The 17166-nt window shown below is 45.8% G+C and overlaps 1 protein-coding gene across 5 annotated transcripts in view; it reads right to left on the bottom strand.

Moving 5' to 3' along the window:
• Window positions 1-17166, bottom strand: part of LOC123998125 (diacylglycerol kinase beta-like) — a 61660-nt gene that overhangs the window by 34692 nt on the left and 9802 nt on the right. For 4 of the 5 annotated variants that reach the window (XM_046303065.1, XM_046303064.1, XM_046303066.1 and 1 more), the window contains 9 exons: window positions 14638-14687; window positions 13111-13185; window positions 12801-12920; window positions 10984-11101; window positions 10671-10759; window positions 10264-10380; window positions 9687-9785; window positions 9386-9490; window positions 8385-8458 (listed from right to left, as the gene is read on the bottom strand). In XM_046303065.1, the coding sequence (XP_046159021.1) occupies window positions 8385-8458; window positions 9386-9490; window positions 9687-9785; window positions 10264-10380; window positions 10671-10759; window positions 10984-11101; window positions 12801-12920; window positions 13111-13185; window positions 14638-14687 (847 nt within the window). The remainder of the gene's footprint in view (window positions 1-8384; window positions 8459-9385; window positions 9491-9686; window positions 9786-10263; window positions 10381-10670; window positions 10760-10983; window positions 11102-12800; window positions 12921-13110; window positions 13186-14637; window positions 14688-17166) is intronic. The other variant, XM_046303068.1, reaches the window with a different exon arrangement.

Below are 17166 nucleotides of genomic sequence, written 5' to 3'. Positions count from 1 at the left end.
AGTAAGCGGAGGGCTACTGGTGAGCGCTACTACTCAGGTCTCTTCATCTAGATCTTGTACTACTATGTCGGTCCATCTACGCTGGACCGGTTCGGGTGCTACATGCAGTGCCTTGATTGACTCTGGGGCTGAGGGTTGTTTCATGGACGAAGCATGGGTTCGGAAACATAACATTCCTTTCAGACCGTTAGACAAGCCTACGCCCATGTTTGCCTTAGATGGTAGTCATCTTCCCAGTATCAAATTTGAGACACTACCTTTAACTCTCACAGTATCTGGTAACCACAGTGAGACTATTTCTTTTTTGATTTTCCGTTCACCGTTTACACCTGTTGTTTTGGGTCATCCCTGGCTAGTATGTCATAATCCTTCTATTAATTGGTCTAGTAATTCTATCCTATCCTGGAACGTTTCTTGTCATGTGAAGTGTTTAATGTCTGCCATCCCTCCCGTTTCTTCTGTCCCTACTTCTCAGGAGGAACCTGGCGATTTGACAGGAGTGCCGGAGGAATATCATGATCTTGTCATGCAGGTGAAAGAGGACCCAAAAGCGACTTAACAGAAACAGAGTTTATTTAAGTCCAAAACGGAATAACAGAAATCCTCTAGACTTGTAGAGGGGAAACAACTGGAGAAGCGGCCACAGACTGCAGGTCGCTTCGGGTAGGCGCAGGCCGTAGTCGACAGAGACACCTGCTCACACGCAGCATCTGATGAAGGCAAAAAAACACGACAGGACAGGGCGATACACAATCACAGCAAAAACACGACAGGACAGGGCGAAACGCAATCACAGCATGGTGAATACAATACAAGGAACCGACGGCACAGGAACGGAACACAAAGGAATAAATAGGGACTCTAATCAGGGGAAAGGATCGGGAACAGGTGTGGGAAGACTAAATGATGATTAGGGGAATAGGAACAGCTGGGAGCAGGAACGGAACGATAGAGAGAAGAGAGAGCGAGAGAGTGAGAGAGGGAGGGGGAGAGAGAGGGATAGAAGGAGGGAAAGAACCAAATAAGACCAGCAGAGGGAAACGAATAGCATGGGGAGCACAGGGACAAGACATGATAATAAATTACAAACATGACAGTACCCCCCCCACTCACCGAGCGCCTCCTGGCGCTCTCGAGGAGGAACACTGGCGGCAACGGAGGAAATCATAGATCAAACGGTCCAGCACGTCCCGAGAAAGAACCCAACTCCTCTCCTCAGGACCGTAACGAAAAACGATAAAAAGGGAAACTAGGGTACTACTCTAAAAAAAAAATGAGAACTAGGGACAGACTGAGACACAGCAAGGGCAGGAACAAGAACAGGAGAGATGCGATGGCAGGGAACAGACTGAGACCCAGCAAGACCAGGAGCAGAAGCAGAAAAAAATTACCAGACTTCTTCTGCGCGCAGTCTGAACACGCAGCCACGAAACGGCGCGTGTCACGCTCCTGAGTCGGCCACCAAAAGCGCTGGCGAATAGACGCAAGAGTGCCTCGAACACCGGGATGACCAGCTAACTTGGCAGAGTGAGCCCACTGAAGAACAGCCAGACGAGTGGAAACAGGAACGAAAAGGAGGTTACTAGGACAAGCGCGCGGCGACGCAGTGTGCGTGAGTGCTTGCTTAACCTGTCTTTCAATTCCCCAGACTGTCAACCCGATAACACGCCCATAAGGAAGAATCCCCTCGAGATCAGTAGAAGCCACAGAAGAACTAAACAGACGGGATAAGGCATCAGGCTTGGTGTTCTTGCTACCCGGACGGTAAGAAATCACAAACTCGAAACGAGCGAAAAACAACGCCCAACGAGCTTGACGGGCATTAAGTCGTTTGGCAGAACGGACGTACTCAAGGTTCTTATGGTCTGTCCAAACGACAAAAGGAACGGTCGCCCCCTCCAACCACTGTCGCCATTCGCCTAGGGCTAAGCGGATGGCGAGCAGTTCACGGTTACCCACATCATAGTTGCGCTCAGATGGCGACAGGCGATGAGAAAATAAGCGCAAGGATGAACCTTATCGTCAGACTGGAAGCGCTGGGATAGAATGGCTCCCACGCCTACCTCTGAAGCGCCAACCTCGACAATGAATTGTCTAGTGACGTCAGGAGTAACGAGGATAGGAGCGGACGTAAAACGTTCTTTTAGAAGATCAAAAGCTCCCTGGGCGGAACCGGACCACTTAAAACACGTCTTGACAGAAGTAAGAGCTGTGAGAGGGGCAGCAACTTGACCGAAATTACGAATGAAACGCCGATAGAAATTAGCGAAACCCTAAAAAGCGCTGCAACTCGACACGTGACCTTGGAACGGGCCAATCACTGACAGCTTGGACCTTAGCGGAATCCATCTGAATGCCTTCAGCGGAAATAACGGAACCGAGAAAAGTAACGGAGGAGACATGAAAAGAGCACTTCTCAGCCTTTACGTAGAGACAATTCTCTAAAAGGCGCTGTAGAACACGTCGAACGTGCTGAACATGAATCTCGAGTGACGGAGAAAAAATCAGGATATCGTCAAGATAGACAAAAACAAAAATGTTCAGCATGTCTCTCAGAACATCATTAACTAATGCCTGAAAAACAGCTGGCGCATTGGCGAGACCGAACGGCAGAACCCGGTACTCAAAATGCCCTAACGGAGTGTTAAACGCCGTTTTCCACTCGTCCCCCTCTCTGATGCGCACGAGATGGTAAGCGTTACGAAGGTCCAACTTAGTAAAGCACCTGGCTCCCTGCAGAATCTCGAAGGCTGATGACATAAGGGGAAGCGGATAACGATTCTTAACCGTTATGTCATTCAGCCCTCGATAATCCACGCAGGGGCGCAGAGTACCGTCCTTCTTCTTAACAAAAAGAACCCCGCCCCGGCCGGAGAGGAAGAAGGCACTACGGTGCCGGCGTCAAGAGACACAGACAAATAATCCTCGAGAGCCTTACGTTCGGGAGCCGACAGAGAGTATAGTCTACCTCGAGGAGGAGTGGTCCCCGGAAGGAGATCAATACTACAATCATACGACCGGTGAGGAGGAAGGGAGTTGGCTCGGGACCGACTGAAGACCGTGCGCAGATCATGATATTCCTCCGGCACTCCTGTCAAATCGCCAGGTTCCTCCTGGGAAGTAGGGACAGAAGAAACGGGAGGGATGGCAGACATTAAACACTTCACATGACAAGAAACGTTCCAGGATAGGATAGAATTACTAGACCAATTAATAGAAGGATTATGACATACTAGCCAGGGATGACCCAAAACAACAGGTGTAAACGGTGAACGGAAAATCAAAAAGAAATAGTCTCACTGTGGTTACCAGATACTGTGAGGGTTAAAGGTAGTGTCTCAAATCTGATACTGGGAAGATGACTACCATCTAAGGCAAACATGGGCGTAGGCTTGTCTAACGGTCTGAAAGGAATGTTATGTTTCCGAACCCATGCTTCGTCCATGAAACAACCCTCAGCCCCAGAGTCAATCAAGGCACTGCATGTAGCACCCGAACCGGTCCAGCGTAGATGGACCGACATAGTAGTACAAGATCTAGATGAAGAGACCAGAGTAGTAGCGCTCACCAGTAGCCCTCCGCTTACTGATGGGCTCTGGCCTCTTACTGGACATGAATAAACAAAATGTCCAGCAACTCCGCAATAGAGGCACAGGCGGTTGGTGATCCTCCGTTCCCTCTCCTTAGTCGAGATGCGAATCCCTCCCAGCTGCATGGGCTCAGTCTCAAAGCCAGAGGAGGGAGATGGTTGCGATGCGGAGCAGGGAAACACCGTTGATGCGAGCTCTCTTCCACGAGCCCGGTGACGAAGATCTACCCGTCGTTCTATGCGGATGGCGAGAGCAATCAAAGAGTCCACATCTGAAGGAACCTCCCGGGAGAGAATCTCATCCTTAACCACTGCGTGGAGTCCCTCCAGAAAACGAGCGAGCAGCGCCGGCTCGTTCCACTCACTAGAGGCAGCAAGAGTGCGAAACTCAATGGAATAATCCGTTATGGACCGTTCACCTTGGCATAAGGAAGCCAGGGCCCTAGAAGCCTCCCCACCAAAAACTGAACGGTCAAAAACCCGAATCATCTCCTCTTTAAAGTTCTGGAATTTGTTAGAGCAATCAGCCCTTGCCTCCCAGATAGCTGTGCCCCATTCTCGAGCCCGGCCAGTAAGGAGTGAAATGACGTAAGCAACCCGAGCTCTCTCTCTAGAGTATGTGTTGGGTTGGAGAGAGAACACAATCTCACACTGCGTGAGAAAGGAGCGGCACTCAGTGGGCTGCCCGGAGTAGCAAGGTGGGTTATTAACCCTAGGTTCTGGAGGCTCGGCAGGCCAGGAAGTAACAGGTGGCACGAGACGTAGACTCTGGAACTGTCCAGAGAGGTCGGAAACCTGAGCGGCCAGGTTCTCCACGGCATGGCGAGCAGCGGACAATTCCTGCTCGTGTCTGCCGAGCATGGCTCCTTGGATCTCGACGGCAGTGTAACGAGCGTCTGAAGTCGCTGGGTCCATTCCTTGGTCGGTTCCTTCTGTCATGCAGGTGAAAGAGGACCCAAAAGCGACTTAACAGAAACAGAGTTTATTTAAGTCCAAAACGGAATAACAGAAATCCTCTAGACTTGTAGAGGGAAACAACTGGAGAAGCGGCCACAGACTGCAGGTCGCTTCGGGTAGGCGCAGGCCGTAGTCGACAGAGACACCTGCTCACACGCAGCATCTGATGAAGGCAAAAAAACACGACAGGACAGGGCGATACACAATCACAGCAAAAACACGACAGGACAGGGCGAAACGCAATCACAGCATGGTGAATACAATACAAGGAACCGACGGCACAGGAACGGAACACAAAGGAATAAATAGGGACTCTAATCAGGGGAAAGGATCGGGAACAGGTGTGGGAAGACTAAATGATGATTAGGGGAATAGGAACAGCTGGGAGCAGGAACGGAACGATAGAGAGAAGAGAGAGCGAGAGAGTGAGAGGGAGGGGGAGAGAGAGGGATAGAAGGAGGGAAAGAACCAAATAAGACCAGCAGAGGGAAACGAATAGCATGGGGAGCACAGGGACAAGACATGATAATAAATTACAAACATGACAGATCTGCGCACGGTCTTCAGTCGGTCCCGAGCCAACTCCCTTCCTCCTCACCGGTCGTATGATTGTAGTATTGATCTCCTTCCGGGGACCACTCCTCCTCGAGGTAGACTATACTCTCTGTCGGCTCCCGAACGTAAGGCTCTCGAGGATTATTTGTCTGTGTCTCTTGACGCCGGTACCATAGTGCCTTCTTCTTCTCCGGCCGGGGCGGGGTTCTTTTTTTGTTAAGAAGAAGGACGGTACTCTGCGCCCCTGCGTGGATTATCGAGGGCTGAATGACATAACGGTTAAGAATCGTTATCCGCTTCCCCTTATGTCATCAGCCTTCGAGATTCTGCAGGGAGCCAGGTGCTTTACTAAGTTGGACCTTCGTAACGCTTACCATCTCGTGCGCATCAGAGAGGGGGACGAGTGGAAAACGGCGTTTAACACTCCGTTAGGGCATTTTGAGTACCGGGTTCTGCCGTTCGGTCTCGCCAATGCGCCAGCTGTTTTTCAGGCATTAGTTAATGATGTTCTGAGAGACATGCTGAACATCTTTGTTTTTGTCTATCTTGACGATATCCTGATTTTTCTCCGTCACTCGAGATTCATGTTCAGCACGTTCGACGTGTTCTACAGCGCCTTTTAGAGAATTGTCTCTACGTAAAGGCTGAGAAGTGCTCTTTTCATGTCTCCTCCGTTACTTTTCTCGGTTCCGTTATTTCCGCTGAAGGCATTCAGATGGATTCCGCTAAGGTCCAAGCTGTCAGTGATTGGCCCGTTCCAAGGTCACGTGTCGAGTTGCAGCGCTTTTTTAGGTTTCGCTAATTTCTATCGGCGTTTCATTCGTAATTTCGGTCAAGTTGCTGCCCCTCTCACAGCTCTTACTTCTGTCAAGACGTGTTTTAAGTGGTCCGGTTCCGCCCAGGGAGCTTTTGATCTTCTAAAAGAACGTTTACGTCCGCTCCTATCCTCGTTACTCCTGACGTCACTAGACAATTCATTGTCGAGGTTGACGCTTCAGAGGTAGGCGTGGGAGCCATTCTATCCCAGCGCTTCCAGTCTGACGATAAGGTTCATCCTTGCGCTTATTTTTCTCATCGCCTGTCGCCATCTGAGCGCAACTATGATGTGGGTAACCGTGAACTGCTCGCCATCCGCTTAGCCCTAGGCGAATGGCGACAGTGGTTGGAGGGGGCGACCGTTCCTTTTGTCGTTTGGACAGACCATAAGAACCTTGAGTACATCCGTTCTGCCAAACGACTTAATGCCCGTCAAGCTCGTTGGGCGTTGTTTTTCGCTCGTTTCGAGTTTGTGATTTCTTACCGTCCGGGTAGCAAGAACACCAAGCCTGATGCCTTATCCCGTCTGTTTAGTTCTTCTGTGGCTTCTACTGATCCCGAGGGGATTCTTCCTTATGGGCGTGTTGTCGGGTTAACAGTCTGGGGAATTGAAAGACAGGTTAAGCAAGCACTCACGCACACTGCGTCGCCGCGCGCTTGTCCTAGTAACCTCCTTTTCGTTCCTGTTTCCACTCGTCTGGCTGTTCTTCAGTGGGCTCACTCTGCCAAGTTAGCTGGTCATCCCGGTGTTCGAGGCACTCTTGCGTCTATTCGCCAGCGCTTTTGGTGGCCGACTCAGGAGCGTGACACGCGCCGTTTCGTGGCTGCTTGTTCGGACTGCGCGCAGACTAAGTCGGGTAACTCTCCTCCTGCCGGTCGTCTCAGACCGCTCCCCATTCCTTCTCGACCATGGTCTCACATCGCCTTAGACTTCATTACCGGTCTGCCTTTGTCTGCGGGGAAGACTGTGAGAGCCGCCAATAAACGCAGGATTAAGAGTCCAAGGTATTGTTGCGGCCAGAGAGTGTGGCTTTCCACTCGCAACCTTCCTCTTACGACAGCTTCTCGTAAGTTGACTCCCGCGGTTCATTGGTCCGTTCCGTGTCTCCCAGGTCGTCAATCCTGTCGCTGTGCGACTGCTTCTTCCGCGACATCTTCGTCGCGTCCATCCTGTCTTCCATGTCTCCTGTGTTAAGCCCTTTCTTCGCACCCCCGTTCGTCTTCCCTCCCCCCTCCCGTCCTTGTCGAGAGCGCACCTATTTACAAGGTACATAAGATCATGGACATGCGTTCTCGGGGACGGGGTCACCAATACTTAGTGGATTGGGAGGGTTACGGTCCTGAGGAGAGGAGTTGGGTTCCGTCTCGGGACGTGCTGGACCGTTCACTCATCGATGATTTCCTCCGTTGCCGCCAGGATTCCTCCTCGAGTGCGCCAGGAGGCGCTCGGTGAGTGGGGGGTACTGTCATGTTTGTCATTTATTATCATGTCTTGTCCCTGTGCTCCCCATTCTATTCGTTTCCCTCTGCTGGTCTTATTAGGTTCTTTCCCTCTTTCTATCCCTCTCTCTCCCCCTCCCTCTCTCACTCTCTCGCTCTCTCTTCTCTCTATCGTTCCGTTCCTGCTCCCAGCTGTTCCTATTCCCCTAATCATCATTTAGTCTTCCCACACCTGTTCCCGATCCTTTCCCCTGATTAGAGTCCCTATTTCTTCCTTTGTGTTCCGTTCCTGTCCCGTCGGTTCCTTGTTTAGAATTCACCGTGCTGTGATTGTGTATCGCCCTGTCCTGTCGTGTTTTTTGCCTTCATCAGATGCTGCGTGTGAGCAGGTGTCTCTGTCAACTACGGCCTGCGCCTACCCGAAGCGACCTGCAGTCTGTGGCCGCTTCTCCTGTTATTCCCCTCTACAGACTAGAGGATTTCTGTTATTCCCTGTTTGGACTTGAATAAACTCTGTTTCTGTTAAGTCGCTTTTGGGTCCTCTTTCACCTGCATGACAGAACCCCTGTACATAGTCCGTATGCCATTTTGCTACAGTATGATTGACAGCTCCAATGCCGAGGACAAAGTCATTAGAAAGACTAATTCATTTTCATTTCAATTTCATTATATCAACTGGCTCAAGTCATATTTTGATCTCATCATTTAAACAAATGAGGACTGGAGTAATAAGGAGTAGAATGAATGTGTTCAGTAATAACCCAATTAGGCCCTGGGTTAAAGAAGAAGGTCTAAATCTATACACTGACCACCAGGGATGTGACAGTCAAAGACAGTGCCATCTAAGAACCTCTGCAGAATCAACCAGGAGTCTGTAGGTCAATGTTATTGTGCTTCTATTTGACTAACTAAGACTTGAGCACTCTGTGTGCAGCCAGGCTTTGCAGCTCTTTGATTGAAGAGCAGTTCTGAGAATCCCTTCTTTTTTTGGACAGAGAGTTAGAGTGTGGGGAGAGCGTGTGCTTACCTGTCTCCCTGCTTCCCTCCACTCTTTGGATTCACAAACACTAGTAGAGGATGAGTTCCCTCTATTGTTGTGATCTATGCAAAATATATCAAAACAGAAAGAGATTTCAGTCCAATTGCTTATAATGCAGTAGGCTGATCTGACGTTAAGAGTATAGCGTAAAATCATTATTATAAACAGTGAATAAAAAAAAACATTCATATTTATTTTCAAAATTGCCTGGCTGCTTCACCCTGGCCTCTCTTGTTACTGTTAAGGTTCAAACATTTATCATGTGAACAACAGCCAATACCCGACAATATCCCTCCTTATTCAAGTTATAACCATCACCATCTCCTGATTGGGAGAAGCACTTTGAGTCTTGCGTGACATGGGGGCCATCCTTAGGGACAAGCCTCTTCATTGCTACCTCTGGTAGAGCAGTGGACAGAGAGAAGCAGCAGGCCTCTTCCACGGAGGAGGCAGCCAGGGCTGGGACGAGGCATAAACAAAACAAGCCCTAATCGCGGGCTGAAGCCTACGAGTTGGCCTACCTGCCACTCAGTGGCGGGCGGCGGTGACAGTGCGCCCGTGCATCTCCTTGACACAGATGAAGCTCTTAACTCTCCCTGTCTGCTATCCCAGCAGGCCGAGCGGTGGATTAATGAGCTCCCTGTCCAGCCAGGAGTGATCCATTACTTCCTCTAATTATAAATAATAATCCTGATTATTACTCTGGTTAGCCGGAGAAGGCAGAGATGGATGTGGCGGGGAGATGATTCAGGTTGATTGTCACCGGTTGTCTGTCTGTTAGATATTAGGGAGGATTTGGATGGAGCTGATTCTTGTTTTGTTCACCAGTAGAAACTAATCTCATATTAATCCCACCAGTGTCATTTCGTATTATCCTGCGCCCATCAAAGGCTAAATTGTGGTTAGATTAGAAATGTCAATTTACAGTACACATTCTTCACAAATTTCTACAAAATTTTGAAGAAAAAGACAAATATTTGGATTGTCACCTGTAGTCCTTGGGTATCCACCGTGACTGAGTTGGCTCTCTGTATCTTCCCTCTCCCTCCTGATTGGCTGGATCTGGAATCTTTCCTCACCGTAGACTGTCTTTCCTGGGGGTCAAAGTGCAGACAGTATAATTGGCACCTTGAAAACAATCTAATAGACATTATCAAAAAGATGTTGCCTCTATAAATATGGGAAACTGTGATCTATGTATGAGGAAATATACATATATTTTCATAAAGCTATCATGTGGTGAATTTGTATATAAGCAGAATATGGCATCGTTTTGAAAGTTAAACTCACCAGTACGACAGGACAGATTGTGTTGGGGGGCAGGATGTGGTCCTTCAGTGGTCCACAGTCACACTCAGGTTTCACATGTGAGGCACACTTATTATGAAGCTGGATGAGGGGAAACACTCAATTACAACCATATTAGTATTAGGGTGACATTCAAGATCTTAACATATTATTCAATGTTACCTTTCATTTGATTGTAAAATCGATATTAGAGTTCAGTTCCTTTAAAATGTATGGGGGCCATAAAATATAACGTTCAGTTTGTATCAGCTATGTAGAATTGTTTTAAGCTAAACACAAAGTGCGGTTGAGTAAAAAGTAAGAGCATGTTGTGTGATTTACAAAAACACAACTGCTAACACTGGATTTATTTAGAAAAAGAATGATATCAAAACACATTTTCAATGTGGTTTATTTTCTATTAGCAGAATACTGGAAATAACTGTTACTTGGTGTAAATTGGCAATGTGATAGGACTCGGATAAAAGGTGCAAAAAAGAAATCATAAACAGCAAGAAACAGTAGAAAATAATGAGGAGGTGGCTGATTCTCCTCGGGGGGGGGGGGGGGGGGGGCGTACCGTGACTTGGCACCACACACAGTGAAGCCCAGTCAAACCCTGGTAACACTTAATGGTTTTGTGACACTTGTCACACTTGGTCGGGCAGTTTCCCTCCACCCAGAAATGGTGCATCACCTGTGGAGCGAGAGACAGGGAGAAACAGAGGAGAAAAGCAGGACAGAAAACAAGTGAGAAATCCACAATAGTAAGAAAGAAAGAAATCAAGATAGAAAGTAACAAAAATGTAACAATACTGTCTGTGTATTGGGCATGTATTTAAACCAGACTAAATATTGTAATTAGCTATGCTTAGTATCAGAATGAGTTGTTTAATTCCATTAGTGAGGAAGGAGCCCTGGATCTAAGCTCCGTGGAGCATCGCTGATCCGATCGTGCCGATTAGTAAACACTCCAATTGGACGCACCTCTGTGTTTTTCTTGCTCTTCACGTAGGTTTTGATGCACGACGGAGGAGCACGGGCCACACAGCGCTCATGGACAGTGTACTTGCAGACTGGGAGAGGTGGAACACACATTTTGACCGCTCAAAAAAAAAAAAAATCACAAAAACAACTAAGAATAGCAAACACTAAACTGAGGTTGGGGACACATTTCCGAGGGGCAATTTAGGTCACAAAAATGCCTTCTTAATGATGAAAAAGTGCTATGGAATAAACCTTTTGGGAATGGTAAAAATGAGAGTAGACATGAGACAACTGTCGACGTTGCCATACTCACATGAGCAGCACAGCCCTTGCTTGCCCAGGCCTATAAGCATGTTCAGACACAGGTTACAGTAGGCAGGCTGGTTGAAGTGCTTCAGTCTCCACACGTGCTGCCCATCGTCTTTCACATTCTAAAGGGAAGATGACTGATTGGTTTGAGTGATTGGTTAATTATTGACTGGTTGATGGTTGGGTGATTCGTTACATGGCAGATATAAATAGGCCATGTAAAACAAACATGCCTCTCGGACACGCACAATAAGGAATCACACCGGCTCTTTCCGTGGCACTTTCATCTCCAGCGTTCGACAACGGTTGGCAACTGAATGTGGCCCATGTGAACGATTTTGATATTTGTTTTAATGTTCTCCAAAGCCATCATCTTCAGTGGGGAGGATTGCCTGGGTTCTTCCCTTTAATCCTGCGTCATTAAGCATGTCACCTATTACGTCAATCACAGCAAAATGACAGTCTGATGTCACTGTAAGAGACTGTCTCATTAGCCTGTGATAAGTGACGACTTGTTCAAGATCATTGAAGACAAAGGCAGCAAAAAAAAATGAAAAGATGACTCCATCTAGTGGACAAGGAGAGCTGGGACATCAGTGGTGCCATCTGACGAAGCTATTGACTAGTTAGGAGGTGTTGTGGGAATGTCCAGACCTTCTACCTGATTCACACAAAAGGGCCCACCCCAACCATACTGTGCTGGCTCAAATATGGTTTTCCCACATTGTCCTTTCCAGCACGGTTCCAGCAACTATATTGGATGAGGAACCAGGCTGGCCTAATACAGCTCGCCTTGGCTCGGTTTGGCTTGGTAGTGTGAATCAGGCTATGGTGGGTTTAAAGGCCCAGCGCAGTCAAAATTATGTTTTGTCTGTGTTTTCTATCATATTATACAACAGCTGATGAAACTAACACTGCCTGATTGTTGTGTGCAACAGGGAAGTAGCAATTGTATGCATGTTTTACAAAACAATTACATATCTAAAACATTTCTAGCCTGTCTATCTATGGGTAACAGGGAAGATGTGTTATGTTCGACCCGCACAGTTTTCCACCCAAAAACACCAGAAAATGGCCAAAAAGAGTAGAACCAGCTAAACTGCTTTTGCACTATGATCGGACTATTAGATGTTCAACGTTTCTTTTGAAATACATATTTGTAAAGGGGTAGTACCAGCAAATTTAAACAAGAGTTCAATTCACACCTCACTGAACATGAGGGACATGCGTACATGAATCACTATTGAAATCTTGGCACTTTAGCAAGCCTTTCTTCATATTAAAAACAAGATTCATTGAATTCTTCATGTGGTCTATATTAAAGTGCACTTCATTTAATATAACATGCAAAATGTGCCAATTTTGTGGAACAACCCAGTTGCTGGTTGAAAATACAATCTACACAGGACCTAATTAGCAGTTTTTGCATGGACGGAGTTAAAATAAGTCAACACTGTCATTTTTACACCCCTTTTTTACTGTGTGCCAAAAACAGCTAGTTTTCCCCACAGACTGCTACCAGAAGGTCCTAGCAAAGTTCTAGCGTGAGAAATAGTTTTTGCTTAAAAGCTATTTTTGTTTTTTTGTTCATGTAAGGTACTACATTGTTACCCAGATATGATTTGATATTGAAATAAAAATGGCTGCATTTGGTCTTTAACTGGGCTTGAACTAAATCCTGCACACACTATGGCTTTCCAGGACCAGAATTGGACACCTCAGAGCCATACATAGACCATCTCTATGGCTCTGGTCTAGAAAACCTGCCATTGAAAGTAACAACAGTGATGATGTTTAGGTAACACATTCGTGACTACTCACCGTCTCTAGTCCCAGTAGTACCAGCAGGGGGATGGTGGTGCTGCCTCCCTGGATCCACTCCTCTAGAGACACAGTACCGTCATGGTCATAGTCAATCTCCTGCATCATCTCCTGCAGAATCTACTCACAACCAATCAGAGACAGTACAGTAGGATCTGTCAACACAGATTAAATATATGACACCATCATTCAAGCTTGACAAAGTTACAGTATTTTCCTGTTAATGATATAACCGAAACTAGCGGGCCATAGATCTTTAGGTCTATGGATCTGCAGTATATTAAATGTTTATGAAAAATATGTATTTTACCGGCTTCAATTCTGTCACGTCCCATTCCAAGTACTCAGCAACATGCATCATTTGAGAGACGATGTGCTCCAGTTCCTAGAAGTAGAAAACCAATCGTGTGTCAAAACACATCTACGGTACAGTAGCTATTCTTCAGTTGATGACAAACATCAATGTTTTAGACTGATGAACAGCATGTAATAGTCAGTTGGTTCAATCTTCCCTCTCCAAAGGAGAGTTGTACAATGCACAACAAAAGCAGCTTGCAAACTGATACAGGCTTGATGACTTAATTACAGTGGTTGCCCTACGGGAGGGCAATTATCGTCTAGTGGAGAGTCATCACATGCAGGCCAGAGCAATGAACATGAGACATTCACTCGCCTGCTCCTCCGCAACAAGCCAAAGCTTCTTAAAAAAAAAAATGTAACCTTTATTTAACCAGGCAAGTCAGTTCAGAACAAATTCTTATTTACAATGGCGGCCTACCCGGACGACGCTGGGCCAATTGTGTGCTGCCCTATTGGAATCCCAATCACGGCCGGATGTGATACAACCTGGATTCAAACCAGGGACTGTTGTGACGCCTCTTGCACTGAGATGCACTGCCTTAGACCGCTACACCACTCGGGCTTGTGTAATGTTACTTTAGATTATATTGTACAAACTATTCTACATTTCCATATGTCAGTGTCATGGTTAGAATGACTAAGATTCAGATTTCCAGAAGGTCCTCTAAAGACTAATTGTATTTATAGAACATTAGGTAGCTATTATGTACAATTTTACCCAGCATGGTCTCATAGACTAGACGTAACATAGTAAATGTAAATCTGAGACACTCAAATTAGTATGATATGTTATTGTTAGGTATAGTTACATAATACAGAAGGTTACTTAAGGCAAAAACGAAAGCAGGGTGGTTGGTCGGGGTGAATGGGTAGACTTATAACGCGAACGTCTAGCAACCCAAAAGGCTGCGTGTTCTTATCTCATCACCGACAATTTTTGCATTTTAGCTAATCTGCAACTTTACAACTACTTACTACTTTTTAGCTACTTTGCAACTACAAGCATTTTAGCTAACCCTTCCCCTGGCACTAACCTTAATAACCTAACTCTTAACCCTAACCTTAACCTATACCCACTAGCCTAGCTAATGGTAGCCACCTAGCTAACGTTAGTGTTAGCCACCTAGCTAACATTAGCCACATCAAATTGGAATTCATAACATATCATACATATTGCAAATTTGTAACATATCATATGAAATGGATGACATACAACCACAAATGAATACATGCCATACGAAACGAATTGGAGAGTCACTTGGATTTACATTTACTATGTTAAGTCTACCCTTGAGCTCAGGTTGCAGCACCAAATCATTTTTCAGTACAGTAAACAACATGGCGTGTATAGGACAGAACCAAACATGGCACTGGTATAGGCATTAGAAAATAATAAAGATGATGTTTCATGTAAGGCTGTGTTCAAATAATGTTTGGCATATTTTTTGAATATGTATGAAGAAGAAAAAATGATTACCGAACTATCCAGAGACCCATTCCCATCTGTATCATAGAGACGAAACATAACTGTAGAGAAAGAGATCAAACATTTATGAGTTTCAATTGTTGCTTGAGATGCAATACATGTCATTGAGACACATGTTTACTACCAATTTAGTTTCATGGATGCACTTTACTATGTTGAAGCACAAAAACTTCCTTTAGTTTTTAAGGGTACAATCAGCTATTGAACTCCCATCAATTCAAAGCAATGTTTCCCCTCATAAAAGTGTTCTTAGCATCTCAGTGTTGAAGTCTGATTGGTTCTTGCACTAGCCCCCAGCCACAACTCAACACTATCACCATGGAAACAGACAGCTCCCTCACCAGAACAGTGATTGGCTATCTAATACAAGAGTGACTGACAGACACACACACACCAGTTCTATAGTAATATAATCGTGACAACACTCTCCTCTGCCCCAAGTAATTTACATCCTAATGGATATTCCCAATACGTGGAAAAAGTGTTTTTAGCCCAGTCTCAGCCTGACGCTACCCACTCCCTCAATCTCAGTAGTGGTGCGGCTAGTGACAAACCCAGCTGGATTGAAGAGGGTGAGCTGGTGAGTTCACTAAGGACTCGAAGAGGGGGGTTGTTCATTTCATATGGGGTTGACGTCAAGCTGCTGTTTGTCAGACGCTAATTAGGAGCTAATTGACAGCTTCCTGCTGTGGTGCGGTCACGTCGGTCCACTGGGGCTGGAGGAAGGGGAAGTGAGGTAGATGCCTGGAGGAATGAGAACTCTGCTGGAGCTGGGAAGGTGTTTGTGGTGGAGAGATGAGAGGAATAGCATACAGTCGAGTCACTCAGAAAAGGCAGAGAGCTAAGTTGTCTAACCCTATGAACCTAGAGTATAAAGACTGTTATTTATCATTGTCATCACCTCACCTCTTCAAAGCTGAACTAGTACTAGTTGCAGTAACAATAACTGAATCCACTGTGGTGACGTAGGGTATATTTCCTCAACCATACAGAACCAAGGGAATTCAGCTTGCTACTGATGATGATCAATACTCACTTTTCAGATGTTTCTCTTTTTGCCATGCATTCCCTGACTTTGCACAAGGTATGTAGAACTACAGATATAGCAGCTTAAATGAATGTACTGTACGTGTAAATTGAAACCTGTCATTCTTAGAAGAACCAGCAGAGGGCCCTATTTAGCTCCACAAGACATCATTGAGGCTGGACGGAAGGAGGGGTAGGGTGGGCAGAGTGGGCAGAGTGGGATTCTCTCTACAAGGAGAGATACTGTAGCATCCAAGGCTAAACCAATGATGTGCTTCCTGGACCAGACCAGCTAAATTATTAACACACTTAATGCTTAATGAACGGCTCTGTTCTTCAATTATTCAGCAGTTGGATGAGAATTATAAGAACACATAAAAAGTCTGATGTTCAATTATCTAATATAATCTCATAAATAAATAAGTACACATCTAAAGTTTAAGTAGAATAAAGAGATCCCCATGGCAACACTAATAAGGGCTTTCAGTAAACATAATGATTCAAGTAGACTACAGTGAAAAGGCTAGACTGCTACTCCTGCTGAGGTAATGGGAAATATCTAGCTGCTTATTGGGATGAAGCTCTATCTCGTTTGTCTATGAGTGTCTGTATTTACGGCACACAAATGTCATTATTCTCACGGGTAAACCACAAAATAACATTCTTGTTCTGGAAATCCTAATTCTGCATTATAGCCAAAGGAGCTCCAGTATACAGTGGGGCAAAAAAGTATTTAGTCAGCCACCAATTGTGCAAGTTCTCCCACTTAAAGGCCTGTAATCTTCATCATAGGTACACTTCAACTATGACAGACAAAATGAGAAGAAAATAAGAAAAAAAATCCAGAAAATCACATTATATGATTTTTAATGAATTTATTTGCAAATTATGGTGGAAAATAATCATTTGGTCACATACAAACAAGAAATATTTCTGGCTCTCACAGACCTGTAACTTCTTTAAGAGGCTCCTCGGTCCTCCACTCGTTACCTGTATTAATGGCACCGGTTTGAACTTGTGATCAGTATAAAAGACACCTGTCCACAACCTCAAACAGTCACACTCCAAACTCCACTATGGCCAAGACCAAAGAGCTGTCAAAGGACACCAGAAACAAAATTGTAGACCTGCACCAGGCTGGGAAGACTGAATCTGCAATAGGTAAGCAGCTTGGTTTGAAGAAATCAACTGTGGGAACAATTATTAGGAAATGGAAGACATACAAGACTACTGATAATCTCCCTCGATCTGAGGCTCCACGCAAGATCTCACCCCATGGGGTCAAAATGATCACAAGAACGGTGAGCAAAAATCCCAGAACCACATGGGGGGACCTAGTGAATGACCTGCAGAGAGCTGGGACCAAAGTAACAAAGCCTACCATCAGTAACATACTACGCCACCAGAGACTCAAATCCTGCAGTGCCAGACGTGTCCCCCTGCTTAAGCTAGAACATGTCCAGGCCCGTCTGAAGTTTGCTGAGAGCATCTGGA

This window comes from Oncorhynchus gorbuscha, linkage group LG15 (assembly GCF_021184085.1).
Source record: "Oncorhynchus gorbuscha isolate QuinsamMale2020 ecotype Even-year linkage group LG15, OgorEven_v1.0, whole genome shotgun sequence".
In the NCBI taxonomy this organism is placed as follows: Eukaryota; Metazoa; Chordata; class Actinopteri; order Salmoniformes; family Salmonidae; genus Oncorhynchus; species Oncorhynchus gorbuscha.
Note: the sequence above shows the minus strand (reverse complement) of the source record. Positions and strands in the feature narration are given on the sequence as shown.